Genomic DNA, 17106 nt, shown 5'->3' with positions numbered 1-17106 from the left:
AGCGACCACACAACGACGAAACAGCGACGCTGCAGCAATCGGCATCGTTGTCTATATCGCTGCAGCGTCGTTTAATGTGACGGTACCCTTAGCCTTCGGAGAAAAAGTCCTTAGAGCTATTGTCCCTCCCTAAATGTTACTCTTGGGTACTGCTCCAGGTGTGCTGTCGTGGGGGGTTACTAGAGAAAATAGAATTATTCTTACCGTTAATTCGGTTTCTAGTAACCCACCACGACAGCAGGAGTAATCCCTCCCTTTGCTTGATATACGTTCTGGAAAGAATAAATATAATTTGAAGCATTCCTTCTCCTCTGGTCCTTTATAATAACACTGAGGGGGAGGATGTGGGAGGGGTTATTTAACCTCTTGGTCATTTCCTGTCCCTATTAGGAAAGGGGTAACATCCTCCAGGTATGCTGTCGTGGTGGGTTACTAGAAACCGAATTAACGGTAAGAATGATTCTATTTTCAAGCTGGTGTAAAGTATACTAATTTACTGTGACAATGACTTTGGGGTTTTCATTGGCTGTAAGCCATAATCATCAACATTAACAGAAATAAACACTTGAAATAGATCACACTGTTTGTAATGACTCTATATAATATACGAGTTTCACTTTTTATATTGAAAAACTGAAATAAATTAACTTTTTGATTATATTCTCATTTCATGAGATGCACCTATATATGTATATAAAGAGTGAATTCAGTCCCTGCATTTGTTTCCTTAAGTTATATCCAGTGAGAGAATAGCATCAGAGAGATGTCCCCGTCCTCTTCATCCACAGGATGGTCCAGATGAAAACCTCAATGTTCTTCAAGATCAGGTAGATGGAGAAAAGGTATCATAAAATGTTCCTGATGATGTGTAGAAGACTGTCAAGGTCTTATGTTCAGTCTTGTTTTGTCCACTACTATTAAGACCAATTTATTAGAGATACAATTGATTTCATGGAGCCTTCCTTTATGAACAGTAAACCTGTGACTTTGGACTGCAATACTGAAAACTGAAATTAAGTGTTTTCTAGGGTTCAGCTTTAGTGTGAATCCACGGTAGTGGAAAAATCTACTATTCTGAGCGACTTCAAATGAGACATTAATCATCAGTGCCAGATTAGCCAGGGCCAGTATTTAAAAAAAAAAAAAAAGCCTTTTAGGTTTTATATTTACAATCTTGTCAAGTGTTTACTGATTATATTGTGATGAAGGAAAAAGCATCTAATCAGAGTGGATTCTGTGGATGTAAACAACTCGTTAAAGGAAATTAAGAATCAATCTGTTGAGCATGAGGTCACCAACAAAGCTCTCCACAGTGCGGCACCCCCTTACATCTCCTCCCTCATTTCTGTCTATCGGCCTAGCCGACCATTGCGCTCTGCAAATGACTTTCGACTAACCTCTGCACTAATCCGTACCTCCCACTCCCGACTCCAAGACTTCTCCCGTGCTGCGCCAATCCTCTGGAATGCTCTACCCTAAGATATTAGGACCATCCACAACTTGCATAGTTTTAGGCGCTCGCTCAAAACACATTTGTTCAGAGCGGCCTATCACGTTCCCTAATCAAACTAATTTTATGTTTGTGTGTGTGTAGCCCATTCACTATCTCCATCTACCCCCCACTCGCTGAAGATGGCTGGACCATCATTGTATATACATCATTGTAAATACACACCTTTACTTTGTATCTCCCCACCTCATTGTAGATTGTAAGCTCTCACGAGCAGGGTCGTCTTATTTTGTCTTATTTTGCTTTATTACTGTATTGTTAACATTGTTACCTATGACTGTTGTTTGAAACTGTTAAACTGTAAAGCGCTGTGGAATATGTTGGCGCTATATAAATAAAGATTATTATTATTATTAGATGTACAAGTCATGCAACTGCAAATGAATAAAGCACTGGTGTCCAACGAATGTGTCTGAATACACTCATCCAGCATTCCTTATCACACATGGGCTACAACAGCAGACAGCCAGATCAAGTTACATTGATTCCTAAGGGAAACGGGGAAAATTTAATTGTGCAAAAGAGTGCAAAAATTACATAATTGAGCAGTGAAAAATATTAAATGGTCTCATGAATCCAGATTTCTGATGCATCTAGATTCCCTATCCATATTTATTAGCAGTGTGGGAGGAAACCAGAGTGCCCAGAGTAAACCTACGCCAACATGGGGAGAACATACTCCTTGCAGATGTTGTCTTTGGTTGGATTTGAACCCAGGATCCCAGTGCTGCTAGGCTGCCAGATTTCAACATTTCATTAGGTGCAGTAAGTGTGGGAGATGGTTTCTTTGTCCATTCTGTGACGTCTGTTAGCTGCAGATGATTGGACACCAGGACTTGCCAAAGTATCGTGCAAGACCAAGGTCATGCCTTCATGACAGCGGTTTACCCTATTGCAGAAGGACAATCAATGCACCCTGTCACAATGGTGGTATGACCACGGACTATTTCATCATGACAGTGCAGTGTTTTCTTTTTCTTGCTTCGCCGGCTGTTGTGAATTCTGCTCTTGGGCTCCCTCCGGTGGTTATAAGTGGTAGCGCTGCTGTCTTCGATCGCAGCATTTCATCAGGTGTGTCCACTTAATGCGGAATATGTTGGCGCTATATAAATAAAGATTATTATTATTATTAGATGTACAAGTCATGCAACTGCAAATGAATAAAGCACTGGTGTCCAACGAATGTGTCTGAATACACTGGGCTATTTAGCTTTGTTTCACCCTTTAGTCAGTGCCAGTTGTCCACTGTTCCTGGGGGATTCACATCTCTGTTTGGTCTCTCCTGCTTTGCTGTTTATTTCAACAAAGATAAGTTCTGGCTTTGTTTTTTGCAGTCCACATGCTGTGGGCTTTATAGTTCAGTGCATTTCTATGTTTTGTCTTGTCCAGCTTGGTCTGTATAAGGACTTGCTCATCCAAGCTGGTATCTCTGGAGATGCAGATATACCCTCCATACCTTTAGTTAGATGTGGAGATTTTGTATTTTCTGTGGTGGATATTTTCTAGTTTTTTAATACTGACCGCATAGTACTCTATCCTATCCTTTCTATCTCTTAGAATGGCCTCCTTTGCTAAATCCTGATTTCAGTCTGTGTATGTTAATTCCCTCTCCTCTCACAGTCAATATTTGTGGGGGGCTGTCTATCCTTTGGGGATTTTCTCTGAGGCAAGATAGTTTTCCGTTTCTATCTCTAGGGGTATTTAGTCCTCCGGCTGTGACGAGGTGTCTAGGGAGTGACAGGAACATCCCACGCCTACTTCTAGTTGCGGTGTTCAGGGTCCGCTGTCAGTACAGGTACCACCTTCTTCAGAGTACGTCTCATGCTGCTCCTAGGCCACCAGATCATAACAGCCGGCCTTCACAGTCCCTAGATCTTAATCCTGAGATGAGGTAATTGTGCGAAGAGCACGTCAGACCCATCTAATTTGGGGCATCTTCAGAAACCTATCCTGTCCGCATGGGCCATTATTCCTGCGGAATAATTTCACCACCTAAATGGAATCTATGACTCAATGAATTGCCAAGATTCTGAAGATCCAATGCACTACTAGTTGGGTGTCTGTCATGCACAGTGTGGGAAGACTGAGTGCAACACGAGGAGATGAGGGGGAGCCCAAACACTAGGGAAGTGAGGAGTGGAGACCCCTAGGGAGCTCTAACATCACCCCATCTGCCCTAAATGTCCTCCTATAGGTTCTGCACCTATCGCAGAGCAGGAACCTAATCTCTGACTGACCCTTAGCGATAGGCCCTAGTTAGGGAGAAGACGTGAGCACGAGTCAGTCCCCACTTCAACTAAAGACAGAGAGGATAGACGAACAAGGGGGGCACTTATCTTGAGCAGACTCAGAGAGGTAACATCAGACGTCCTCCAATAGCACCAGAGAGGAAGATAGCTGACAGCTATAGCTCCAAGCCTTCACAAGGGAGAAATGTGCATATCACTGACGATTCCCAGAAGCAGACTGGGAGTCTATAAAACCCAGGTCCAGGTGTGTCAATTAGTGCCGGAGGGAGGTTGCCACTTGATCCAAGAGTCAGAAGGATTAAGAAGGCATCTGCAAAGCCAAAGGCAGAGACCTTCTGCAGCCAGAGGCAGAGCGACTGTCTGCAGCATCTGACACACCCCTGACAGTGTCTCTAATTTAGTGGTTATTCAGTGCACGTTTTATTCTTGGTGGAGATGACAATGAATGAAACTTATCATAGACATTAGATGCTGTCTGGTTATGGAGACTGCTGGTTAGAATTAAGTCAAAAGGTTGGATTTATACATGAGACCTGTAGAGATTTACTGTCATGTTCATTTGTTATCTTTTGTTCTACGTTATCCTTCTCCATCTTTGAATAACTTTTGCAATATTTGTTTTAGGAAAAAAATCTGATCCTCATTAATACTACAGAGACATATGTCAGTGGTGATGAGCAGTGTAATGAGATTCCTACAGATAACCACACAGGTGAGCAGTACCCACTAAGTGCAGAGGAGTCAGTCTATTCATTTATTGGCTGCTATATTTATGTGTTGGCGTCTTTAAGGGTATGGTACATTATTTTTATGGTCATAGCTTGTTATAATAATAATAATAATAATTATCTCTTTATTTATTTTGGGTAGCTCTTTGTTTCCATGTCCCTGAACACTACAGAAAAGGGTACTTGACTGGGTGTGTGTTTTACCTCTTGTAGATGCAACTGTAAACCGCATACTGCTGCTTGACATGGCAGGCCAGGACCCTGTGAAATAGAGGTGATTGAGAGATACTGGAATAAGAAAATATACTTGATCAATCACCCATGACAGCACCACGAGAGAGGGAATCCACCCACCAAGGACAGGCAACCTATAGGCTAAAAAGGGTGGCACCTCTCCCTTGCATCAGTTGGTTTTCTTTCTTTGATGGGGGAACCTGGTGTAGGCTTACCTGTGATTTCTTAGAAGAAGAAGATGAGAGTTTCCTTCCCAGACCTGCAGGAATACTGGTAGTGCCACGGTGGGTCCAAGGGAGCTTTCACTTGTGTGTGGATGCAATGTGAGCAGAATCCCCTGACTGGTGATGGACAGCTCTGGCGTGACTCAGAGGGTCCGCGAGCGTTTGCAGTGTGCATGCCCTGCCCTGGATACCCTCCCCGCAACGATGTGTAGTGTGGCCGAAGCCAGAAGTGCCACACTCCTGGATGATTAGCCCGGGAGCAGGGCAGTATGACGAGGCTGGTGAGGCGGCCGGGGGGACGGCCAATGACGTGGCAAGTACACACCCATCTTCAGATAGTGTATCAGGTCTCCATTGTTTCCCACTAGAAGAAGTAGATAGACTGGAAAAATCAATCAGATCCACTATGGGCATTATGGACACTAAGCCTTAGAAATCAGTGCAAGAGATAATGTTCCGAAGCCTAAATCAGAGGAAACGAAGATCCTTCCCGTTGAATGAAATTATCCGGGCTCCAGTGCGTGGAAAATGGAAGAGGTCAGAAAGGAGATGCTCCCTACCCACTTCTTTCAAGAGAAAGTACCCCTTTGATGAACCATCTTTGTAATTATGCGACTTTGCAATAACCAAGTCTTTCAAAAGAGCTTCTTTACCCTTTGATGATATGAGGGCATTGAGAGATCCACTGGATAGGAAAGAAGACACATTTCTTAAGGAGATGTGGGAGACATCAGCTGGGGCCCTGAAACCGGCAGTAGCAGTAACGTGTACGGTCAGGTCCTTGATGATCTGGCTGGATAGTCTAATCCCAGTTAAAGGACTGGGTGGCAAGGGATCATATTTTGGCCACCATTCTGCTTACGCAGGGGGTAGCCAGATGCCTCAGCAGACTATAAGGTTTCCAACGCAGCTCGTAGAGCTTTGTGGCTGAAATGTTGGCCGGGGGACACCTAGGCCAGGTTGAGACTGTGTTCCATCCCTTGTGAGAGGGAGTATCTCTTTGGCCCTGACCTGGACTAGATTCTAGAGAAGGCCAAGAAGTGGTTCCCCAGTCTGTCTATGCCTAACTACAGAGATCCTTCTGAAGAAGGACTTTTGTCCGAAGCAAACCTTCCAGGGAGCAGGACAAATGGGAAGATCGGATAAGAAAAGGTAGAGGACTCATGTTGTGAACCTCTTCCCAGGAGGCCAGGAAATCGGGCCACTGACTCCCATCCCGAGTAGGGGGAAGGCTTTTGCCCTTCTTCCCTGCCTGGGAGTACATTTCGGCTAGTAACTGGATCCTCAACCTGATTAAATCAGGAGAGAGAATAGTCGTTTCCGCAAAAAAGATTTGTGTTGACCCCTCCTCGTTCTTCCTTGAGAGAGCAATTGGCACTAGAGACAGAAATCCTGGACCTAGTTTAGAAAGCGTCCTCCCGGAGTCTGAAAGAGGGAGGGGGTTCTACTCTCCTCTCTTTCTAATAACCAAATCAGAGTTCTGATTCAGAACTATAGTTAATCTGAAGGCTCTAAACAAGTTCCTGAAAGTGCAGACCTTTAAAATGGAATCCATTAAATTAGCAATAAAATTGCTTATTCTTGGTTGTTTCATGGCAGTCCTGGATTTGAAGGATGTGTATTATCATGTGCCCATACATATGGAACTCATTTGAAATCTTTGATGGAGGTGACAGAGCTTTATGTCAGTTAGCGGTGGGTCATCTCTCCCTGACAGCTCTGCTTATGAAAGGAAAGGGAAACACCAAAGCAGACTTCTTAAGCCACAATCCTCTAAGACAAGGGAAGAGGGAGCCGAATCAGAAAATCTTCAATCAGATAATTCTGATGTGCAGTCTCCCAGTCATAGACGTTTTTGCCAGCAGGCTAAACTGAAAAGTGATTGTGTTTTGTTCCCTGGACCCCAGGGAGGATCCCTTAGGGGTAAATGCATTTCTGGCCCCCTGGATTTTCAACCTGGAAATAACGCTAAATAATCAGGAAGGACAGATCGAGGATCCATGGTTTTCATGAGAATAATGTCAGTGTCCTATCCATGGGTTCTTCCAGAGGTGACGAATCTCCTTTATCAAGGTCCATTATTCCATCCACGAGCAGCCAGCCTACACTTGAAGGCGTGGAATTTGACAGGGTGCTGTTAAGGAGGGAGAGGACGAGTCTTTTGAAGCCATAGAATCTGCAACCCTTAAGGTTCTTTCACTCAAAACAGCCCTGTTGATAGCATTGACATCAGCTAGAAGAGTCAGTGATATTCAGGCTCTTTCTATAGCTCTACCCAGGGCCAGTTTTAGACAAATTGGGGCCCTGGGCAAAATTCAAAGTTGAACCCCCAATCCTGAAATATTCCACCAACAACACTGTTAGGCCCCCTTCACATGTCCATATAAAACACGTACGTGTTACACCGATATCGGTGTCACCAGTGTTTTCAATCAGTGTGCCGTCTGTGTGCCATCTGTGTTTTTCCGGTATGGATACTGGACATGAAATTACAAAGCTTCTCACATACTTTCCATGTTAAACTCGGACGGCAACGTACAGCACATGTACGGCACATGGATGGCATGTTTACACAGACCAATAGACTTGTCTTTTGTCCCTTGTCATCTTTGCTGCTGGGAAAACATGGACATAAGGGCAGCACCGTAGGTTAAATAGGGTACAAGTCGTGGCATCTGTGAAAAACATGATACACAGTTGTGTGAAGGGGCCATACAGTCAAATAATAGAAAACATTAGCAGAATTGCCGTCTTTTTCTACATCCTACCTCACAAACAGCAGAATAAAAAGCGATTAAAAAAAAAGTCCTACATGTCCCCCAAACTACTCTGCTAAATCCCCTCTGGCCCTGTGGCCGATGATTCGGGCCCCCTGATGGTTATTATTATTCACTTTGCAGCTATAATACAAGGTGCAGCTACAAGACCACTGCAGCCCAGTGCTGAGACTGGCAAAGACCCCCGCATCGTCGGTGTTAGAGCCGCAGGGGATTTATCATTTCATGCTAATTATTTTTACATTCTCAGAAAACCCCTGTAGTGTCTGTTCACACGCACCATTTTTGCTGTGGATTGACTGCATAATATATATATTATTCACTGCATAATTCATTGGGTTAAGTAGTAGGCACACTCAAACGCCTGGCACCTGCATCAAGCCGGCTGCTGCGACTAATAGCATGTCTGCTATTAAAAAGAAATTAATATTCCCTGCCCTCCGTGCCCATGGGCGTGGAATGGAGTAAATATTCATTTCTCATTAGCACTGGGTACAGGAGATAGCTGCAGCCATCGGGTCCTTCCTCTTGTGACCCGCTGCTACTAGGGAAAATAAGTATTTGATCCCTTGCTGATTTTGTAAGTTTGCTCACTGACAAAGACATGAACAGTTTGTAATTTTAAGGATATGCTAATTTTAACATTGAGAGATAGAATATCAAAAATAAAATCCGGAAAATCACTGTGTATAAATTATGTAAATTTATTTGCATTTTGCAGTGAGAAATAAGTATTTGATCCCCTACCAACCATTAAGAGTTCTGGCTTTTACAGACTAGTTAGACGCTCCTAATCAACTCATTACCTGTATTAAAGACAGCTGTCTTACATAGTCACTTTTATAAAAGACTCCTGTCCACAGACTCAATTAATCAGTCAGATTCTAACCTCTACAAGGTGGGCAAGACCAAAGAGCTTTCTAAGGATGTCAGGGATAAGATCATAGACGTGCACAAAGCTGGAATGGGCTACAAAACAATACGTAAGGCGCTGGGTGAGAAGGAGACAACTGTTGGTTCTATAGTAAGAAAACGGAAGAAATACAAAATGACTCAATCGACATCGATCTGGGGCACCATGCAAAATCTCACCTCATGGGGTATCCTTGATCATAAGGAAGGTGAGAGATCAGCCTGAAGCTACACGGGGGAACTTGTTAATGATCTCAAGGCAGCTGGGAACGCAGTCACCAAGAAAACTATTGGTAACACATTACACCGTAAAGGTTTAAAATCCTGCAGTGCCCGCAAGGTCTCCTGCTCAAGAAGGCACATGTGCAGGCCCATCTGACATTTGCCAATGAACACCTGGATGATTCTGTGAGTGATTGGGAGAACGTGCTGTGGTCAGATGAGACAAAAATTTAGGTCTTTGGCATTAACTCAATTTGCCATTTTTGGAGGAAGAGAAATGCTGCCTATGACCCAAAGAACACCATCCCCACTGTCAAACATGGATGTGGAAACATGTTTTGGGGTTGTTTCTCTGCCAAAGGCACTGGACTGCTTCACCACATCAATGGGAGAATGGATGAAGCCATGTACGGTAAAATCCTGAGTGACCACCTCCTTCCCTCCGCCAGGACACTAAAAATTGGTCGTGGCTGGGTCTTCCAGCAAGACAATGACCCAAAACATACAGCCAAGGCAACATAGAAGTGGCTCAAAAAGAAGTACAATAAGGTCATGGAGTGGCCTAGCCAGTCTCCAGAGCTTAATCCCAAAGAAAACTTATGGAGAAGTTGAAGCTCCAAGTTGCCAAGCGACAGCCTCAAAATCTTCATGATTTAGAGATGATGTGCAAAGAGGAGTGTACCAAAATTCCTTCTGACGTGTGCAAACCTCATAATCAACTACAAAAAACATCTGACTGCTGTGCTTGCCAACAAGGGTTTTGCCACCAAGTATTAAGTCTTGTTTGCCTGAGGGATCAAATACTTATTTCTCACTGCAAATGCAATTTATACACTGTGTTCCAAATTATTATGCAAATTGGATTTAAGTGTCATAAAGATTTAATCGTTTTGTTTTTCAAATAAACTCATGGATGGTATTGTGTCTCAGGGCTCAATGGATCACTGAAATCAAGCTTAAATACATGTGGTAATTAGTTTTCCAGGTGATTCTAATTAAAGGAAAACTACTTAAAAATTAAGAAGGCCACAGGTTTCAAGCAATATGGGAAATAAAAAGGATCTCTCTGCTGCTGAAAAGTGTTAAATAGTGCAATGCCTTGGACAAGGTTTGAAAACATTAGATATTTCACGAAAACTTAGGAGTGATCATCATACTATGAAGAGATTTATGACTGAAACAGAGTTCATGCAGATAAAGGCATATTGAGGAAGGTTTCTGCCAGACAAATTCATTGAATTAAGAGAGCAGCTGCCAAAATACCATTACAAAGCAGCAAAAAGTTATTTGAAGTTGCTGGTGCCTCTGGAGTCCCTCAAACCTCAAGGTGTAGGATCCTTCAAGGGCTTGCTTTGGTGCATAAACCTACTATTCGGCCACCCCTAAACAGTGATCACAAGCAGAAATGGTTGCAGTGGGCCCAGACATACATGAAGACTATTTTTCAAGCAGTCTTGTTTACTGATGAGTGTTGAGCAACCCTGGATGGTCCAGATGGATGGAGTAGTGGATGGTTGGTGGATGGCCACCATGTCCCAACAAGGCTGCGACGTCAGCAAGGAAGTTGAGGAGTCATGTTTTGGTCCAGAACAGCTGGTAGGGCCCTTTAAGGTTCCTGAAGGTGTGAAAATGACCTCTGCAAAGTGTATAGAGTTTCTGACTGTCAACTTTCTTCCATGGTATAAAAAGCAGAAACATGCCTTCAGGAGCAGAAGCATCTTCATGCTGACAATGCCCCATCTCATGCTGCAAAGAATACCTCTGAGTCATTGGCTGCTATGGGCATACAAGGAGATAAACTCATGGTGTGGCCACCATCTTCCCCTGACCTCAACCCTATCGAGAACCTTTGGATTATCATCAAGCAAAAGATCTATGAGGGTGGGAGGCAGTTCACATCAAAACAGCAGCTCTGGGAGGCTATTCTGACTTCATGCAAAGAAATACAAGCAGAAACTCTCCAAATATTCACAAGTTCAATGGATGCAAGACTTGTGAAGGTGATATCAAAGAAGGGCTCCTATGTTAACATGTAACTTGGCCTGTTAGGATGTTTTGGAGTTAAATAGCTTTTTTGCTCAGTGAATGTGACCTCCTAATGCTGCAAATTCTTCAAATGAGCATTTTCAGTTCTTTAAAACATATCAAATGTTTAGAAATTCTACTGTGCCTAATAATTTGGAACAGTGCATTTTGAGTTTTTATTCATTTTAGAGATTATACTGTTATCATTGGGAGGTTTCTTCAATAAAATTCGATGTATACTCTATCGGGTGATGACTTTTATTAGACTGATTGTCATTTGCACCAACCATTTACGAAAATCAGAGAAAAATGTCATTTGCATAATAATTTGGAACATAGTGTATAATTTATACAATGTGTTTTTCTGGATTTTATTTTTGATATTCTATCTTTCTGATTAAATTAAATTACCCTTAAAATTATAGACTGTTCATGTCTGTCAGTGAGCAAGTTTTCAAAATCAGCACTGGATCAAATAATTATTTCCCCCACTGTATGTGTGTGTGTGTGTGTGTTTATTAATATTGTATATCTGCAACTTTGTTGCCATAAAAGGAGTTGAGCCCAGACACCTTTCTTGCACAGGGGCCCCAAGCTGTCAGTGTCTGCCCCTGCTTGATCACGTGTTCATCTGGAAGTGGAAGCATAGAGACTGGTGGGACACCTAGCTAGCACTGCATGACAAGTATTAGGTCAGCTCTCTGCAAATTATTTTAAAATATCACAAAAAAGATCCTTTAACCACATAATGAGGGGGCAAGTTTTCTTTTTTTTTTATTTATTTTATAAGAGTTGTTGTCTTGTGGAACTAGATGTAGTTTTGAATTACACAATTTATTTGCCATATAATGTACTGGAAAATAGAAGCAAAAATATCAAATTTGCCAGTAAAATGTCCCCCCCAAAATATTTTACGGTTTTATATTTTGTTTTTTTTTTGTTACCACAGTTTGCAGTAAAGATTATTCCTTCAGTACGATTATGATGGTACCAGTGCTAAAAGTCGACAGTCGTGCAAATGTTTCCGTTAGCTTCCATCACATTAAAAAAAATACAAATGAACTTTTTTTGTTGTATTCACTGCTTAGTTAGCTTAAAGGGAACCTGTCACCCCCAGACTTGAAGGTGAGCTAAGCCCACTGGCATCAGGGGCTTATCAACAGCATTCTGTAATGCTGTAGATAAGCCCCCTGTGTATCCTGAAAGATGAGAAAAAGAGGTTAGATTATACTCACCCAAGGGCGGTCCTGCTGCGGTTTTGGTCCGATGAGCATCGCAGTCCGGTCCGGGGCCTCCCATCTTCTTACGATGACGTCCTCTTCTTGTCTTCACGCTGCGGCTCTGGCGCAGGCGTACTTTGCCTGCCCTGTTGAGGGCAGAGCAAAGTACTGCAGTGCACAGGCGCCGGGAAAGGTCAACAGGGCAGACAAAGTACGCCGGAGCCGCAGCGTGAAGACAAGAAGAGGACGTCATCGTAAGAAGATGGGAGGCCCCGGACCGGACCGCGACGCCCATCGGACCAGAACTGCAGCAGGACCGCCCCTGGGTGAGTATAAGCTAACCTCTTCTTCTCATCTTTCAGGATACATCGGTGCTTATGTACAGCATTACAGAATGTTGTAGATAAGCCCCTGATGCCGGTGGGCTTAGCTCACCTTCGATTTTGGGGGTGACAGGTTCCCTTTAAAGATAAAACAGAAAGAAACAAAACCAGTGCTTATTTGTACATAACCATACTGCAGATCCCATATTCCCAGCTCTGTGCTAAGCTACATGTAGCTGTCTCTTACAGTCTCCATTTAACATCTACGTCAAAACATTTGGTGACTCACAGTGGAGCATAAACCTATCGATAAGGAAACGATTGAAAGAGCACAAACTGGAAACATATCATCATCTACTATATAATTGTCTAAGGGCACTTCCGTCTTTCTGTCTGTCCTTCTGTCTGTCTGTCGCGGTTATTCGTTCGCTGATTGGCCTCGGCAGCTGCCTGTCATAGCTGCCGCGACCAATCAGCTACGCGCACAGTCCAGAAAAAAATAGCCGCTCCTTAGTCCCCGCACTCACTGCCCGGCGCTCGCATACACCCCTGCACTCACCGCTCACACAGGGTTAATGCCGGCAGTAACAGACCGCATTATGCCGCGGGTAACGCACTCCGTTACCGCCGCTATTAACCCTGTGTGACCAAGTATTTTACTATTGACGCAGCCTATGCAGCGCCAATAGTAAAAACATCTAATGTTAAAAATAATTTTAAAAATAAAAAATAATTATATACTCACCTTCCGCCGCCTTTCCCGCTCCTCGAGATGCAACCATCACTTTCCGGTAGCACGGATAGTCTGACAGAAGGACCTGTCATGACGTCACGGTCATGTGACCGCGACGTCATCACAAGTCCTGCGCGCCTGCGCTGAAAGGACCTGCCGAGACATCACGGTCACGTGACCGCGACGTCATCACACCCTGGGACCAGAAGCTGCCGGCTGCACGCGACACAGCTACAACGCGCCAGCGGAAGGTGAGTATGTTTATTTTTTAAACCTGTGTCATACGTGGCTCGGCAATATACTACATAGCTGGGCAATATACTACATGTGCTGTGCAATATACTACGTGGCTCTATGCTGTATACTACGTCACTGAGCAATATACTACGTCACTGAGCAATATACTACGTCACTGGGCAATATACTATGTAGCTCTGTGCTGTATACTACGTGGCTGGGCAATATACTACATAGCTGGGCAATATACTACATGTGCTGTGCAATATACTACGTGGCTCTATGCTGTATACTACGTCATTGGGCAATATACTACATAGCTGGGCAATATACTACGTGGCCTGTGCAATATTCTACGTGGCTCTGTGCTGTATACTACGTAACTGGGCAATATACTATGTCACTGGACAATATACTACGTCACTCGGCAATATACTACGTGGCTGGGCAATATACTACGTGGCTGGGCAATATATTACGTCACTGGGCAATATACTACGTGGACATACATATTCTAGAATACCCGATGCGTTAGATTCGGGCCACCATCTAGTAGATTATAAGTCTCATCTTTGTGGACTACGCTCTGTCAGCTGATAATTTATTGTATTACAGTTTTTATGGAAATGGTATATATTATAAATTTTAGCAATTGTAATGCAGTTTTATTTAAAAATGATCAAAATGTATTTTATTCTTGGCAGATGACTGTACAAGGAGCTCAGAGGGACATCTAATATTTTCAGATTTTGCAACAGATGAACGTGGTATCACACATACAAGTGAAGAACACGCCATTATCCCAGATATACTTCAGTTCCGTATCATAAAAAATCTGCCATCTGATCCTATTCAACAGGTCTTTTCTTCTGCTTCAGCAAAGAACAATATGCAAAACCAAAGTTGTGTAAGAGTTGATGAACACCCCATAACTCATATAGGGGAGAAACCGTGTTCTTGTTCAGAATGTGGGAAATGTTTTAAATCAAAATCGGTTTTACTTGTACAACAGATTAAAACAACAAGGGAAAAGCCATATTCATGTTCAGAATGTGGGCAATGTTTTAGTCGGAAAACAAATCTTGTTACACATAAGAAAATTCACACATGCAAAAAATCCAAACATATTACAAAACAGAGAATTGAAAAGCAAGCGAAGCTATTTTCGTGTTCAGACTGTGGGAAATGCTTTAAGACGAAATTAAAACTTGTTATACATCAGAGAACTCACACAGGGGAGAAGCCATTTTCATGTACAGAATGTGAAAAATGTTTTAGTCAGAAAGTAAACCTTGTTAGACATCAGAGAATTCACACAAGGAAAAACCAATTTTCATGTACGGAATGTGGAAAATGTTTTACTGACAAAGCAAGTCTTGTTAAACATCAAAGAATGTATACAGGAGAAAATCCATTTACATGTGAAAAATGTGCAAAATGTTTTAATTGGAAAGCATGTCTTCTTGTACATCAGAGAACTCACACAGGGAAGAAACTATTTTCCTGTGCAGAATGTGGGAAATGTTTTAATTGGAGATCAAATCTTATTAGACATAAAAAAATTCACACAGGGGAGAAGTTATTTTCACGTGCAGAATGTGGGAAAGGTTTTGGTGGGAAAACCAGACTTGTTACACATCAGAATTCACACAGGTGATAAACTTTTTCAAGTGCGTTGAAATTTCAAAAAAAAAGTGCAATACCACGATTGTTTTTTTTTTGTTTTTTCTTCCTAATTTAAAACCCCTTAGTGACCGGGCCAGTTTTGAAATCTGACCAGTGTCACTTTATGTGGCAATTTATGTGGCAATAACTCTAGAATTCTTCAATAAATCCCAGTGATTTTGAGATTGTTTTTTCATGGCACATTATACTTTATGATTCTGGTAATTTTAGGTCAATATGTTTTGTGTTTATTTATAAAAAAAAAAAATTGACAAATGTAAAAAAATTTGCAATTTTCAAACTTTGAATGATCCCAGATAGTCATACCACAGAAATGCATTAATAAATATTTCCCTCCCACATCTGCTTTACATCAGCGCCATTTGTAAAATGTTTTATTTCCATTACGTCCCTCAGGACAGCACCATGGAGGACGTCCTTCCTTGACCTATAGCGGGACAGGATCATAGAGAGGCTAAAAGGACCCTCCCACCTCCACCCTCCAGTGTTTTTCCTGTCCCTACAGGGACGGATGTATGAGAGGTTGCTCCTAGAGCGAAGATAGCCTGTGGATTCTCTTCTCCCTGTCAAGTGGTCCGTGGCCGACACCTCACTAGGTAGAGGACCCTCAGCTATCAGTGCTGTACCAGATGGACTCAGAGTTTGGGGGTCTCAACCTTCCCTTTTCCTGGTCAGATGGACTGTGGCCGACTCCTCTTTGAGAGGTTCCTCAGCCAACAGTCAGCCTGTGCAATGGGCTTAGGGGGATTGTGCGGCAGGTCAATCCTTCCCCCTGTCAAGTAGCCCAGGGTGGAAACTCCCCGGTGGGGAGTCCCTCAGCCCCAGAGACCAGTCGAGCGGACGGCCTCCTGGGTAGAGCCGCTTCCTCCCAGTGGGGGCTCTCGGCTCGGACGCCGACCAGCAAAACACCGCTACTTCCGAAAGTTGTGTGGTGTAGAAGGCCATTGCGCTTCCAGTGACATCAGAAAGGGGCGCCGGCACATAGGATCGGCGTGCGTTCCACGATGGAACACGGAAGGGGGCACAGGCAGTAATGCAGCATTCCTGACGGGACTCCGCTTCCTTCCACGGTAGGCTCTCCGCTTTACCAGCTCCCCCTGTCTTCTAACAGGTATGGAGCCAGCACAGGTGAGTGCATAGTTTAATGTTGCATTGATGGCCTGGGCCTCTGGGCTGACTCTAGTCTCATGCCTTTGTGCCAAAGCTGTACCTGGAACCCATTTGCAGCTAGGCCTTGGACCTCTAGGCTATGGTAGGGCCATATGTCCAGGCTACATCTCATGACTGGACTTCAGTTAGTTGCCGGTCTTGTCTGCATAGAGCCTTATGATTGGGCTTCAGAGTGACTTTTTGGAAGCATGCTTTCCATTTTCTGGTTCAATAAGCAAGTGTTTCACTTTTCTTTGCAACTTAACTACTCCATCCAGAGGAGGACACAAGGTGTTAATTCAGCACATTGTCTCCGTGAAGACTGCCCTCCAGCTGCTGCTCATTAATTAGCCCCTTCGGGTGGAGTTAGTCTGACAAATGAGATGTACTGTTCAGAGTGGAGATTTATCTGGAACTCTGATAGATGGCTCTTTTGCTTAAGGGATATATGGAAAAACAAAAAATGTGTCTAAGCACTAACAGGTTGATACTTCCTACCTACCTGCCTATAGTGCTTGGCACAGTTCGTCTCCGGCATAGAGGGATCACAGACGCTCCTGCCAAGGATTCCACTGCCTCTGCTGTCGCAACAGGGTGGGACTTCCGAGTCGATTTGATTGAGAGCCGGATCCCCCAGGCAGGGCCGTATTTGCCACTAGGCACTCGAGGGCACGTGCCTAGGGCGGGGACGATGCGGGGGGCGGTACCTGAGCAAGCGAGCAAGGTTTTTTTTTTTTTGTTTTGTTTTCCCACCTCCCGACCACCCCAAGCCCCCCCCCCCCCCCCGGGACCAGCCTCCCACCCACCCTCCGACCGCCGCCTCCCCCCGCCCTCCTTGAAGACGATACTCACCTTGCTCCAGCGATGCCTGGTCTCA

At 43.6% G+C, this 17106-nt stretch overlaps 1 protein-coding gene across 5 annotated transcripts in view; it reads left to right on the top strand.

Moving 5' to 3' along the window:
- LOC143767282 (oocyte zinc finger protein XlCOF8.4-like) overlaps positions 1-15562 on the top strand; it is a 43319-nt gene extending 27757 nt beyond the window's left edge. For 2 of the 5 annotated variants that reach the window (XM_077255497.1, XM_077255498.1), the window contains exons 5-7: positions 733-827; positions 4384-4471; positions 14099-15558. In XM_077255497.1, coding sequence (XP_077111612.1) covers positions 733-827; positions 4384-4471; positions 14099-15051 — 1136 coding nt within the window. In that variant the 3' untranslated portion in view covers positions 15052-15558. Of the gene's footprint in view, positions 1-732; positions 843-4383; positions 4472-14098 lie in introns of all 5 variants that reach the window. The other 3 variants (XM_077255493.1, XM_077255496.1, XM_077255494.1) reach the window with 3 other exon arrangements.
- Positions 15563-17106: the final 1544 nt, after the last annotated feature.

Source organism: Ranitomeya variabilis, chromosome 4 (genome assembly GCF_051348905.1).
Source record: "Ranitomeya variabilis isolate aRanVar5 chromosome 4, aRanVar5.hap1, whole genome shotgun sequence".
Lineage (NCBI taxonomy): Eukaryota > Metazoa > Chordata > Amphibia > Anura > Dendrobatidae > Ranitomeya > Ranitomeya variabilis.
This window is presented reverse-complemented; position numbering and strand designations above follow the sequence as displayed.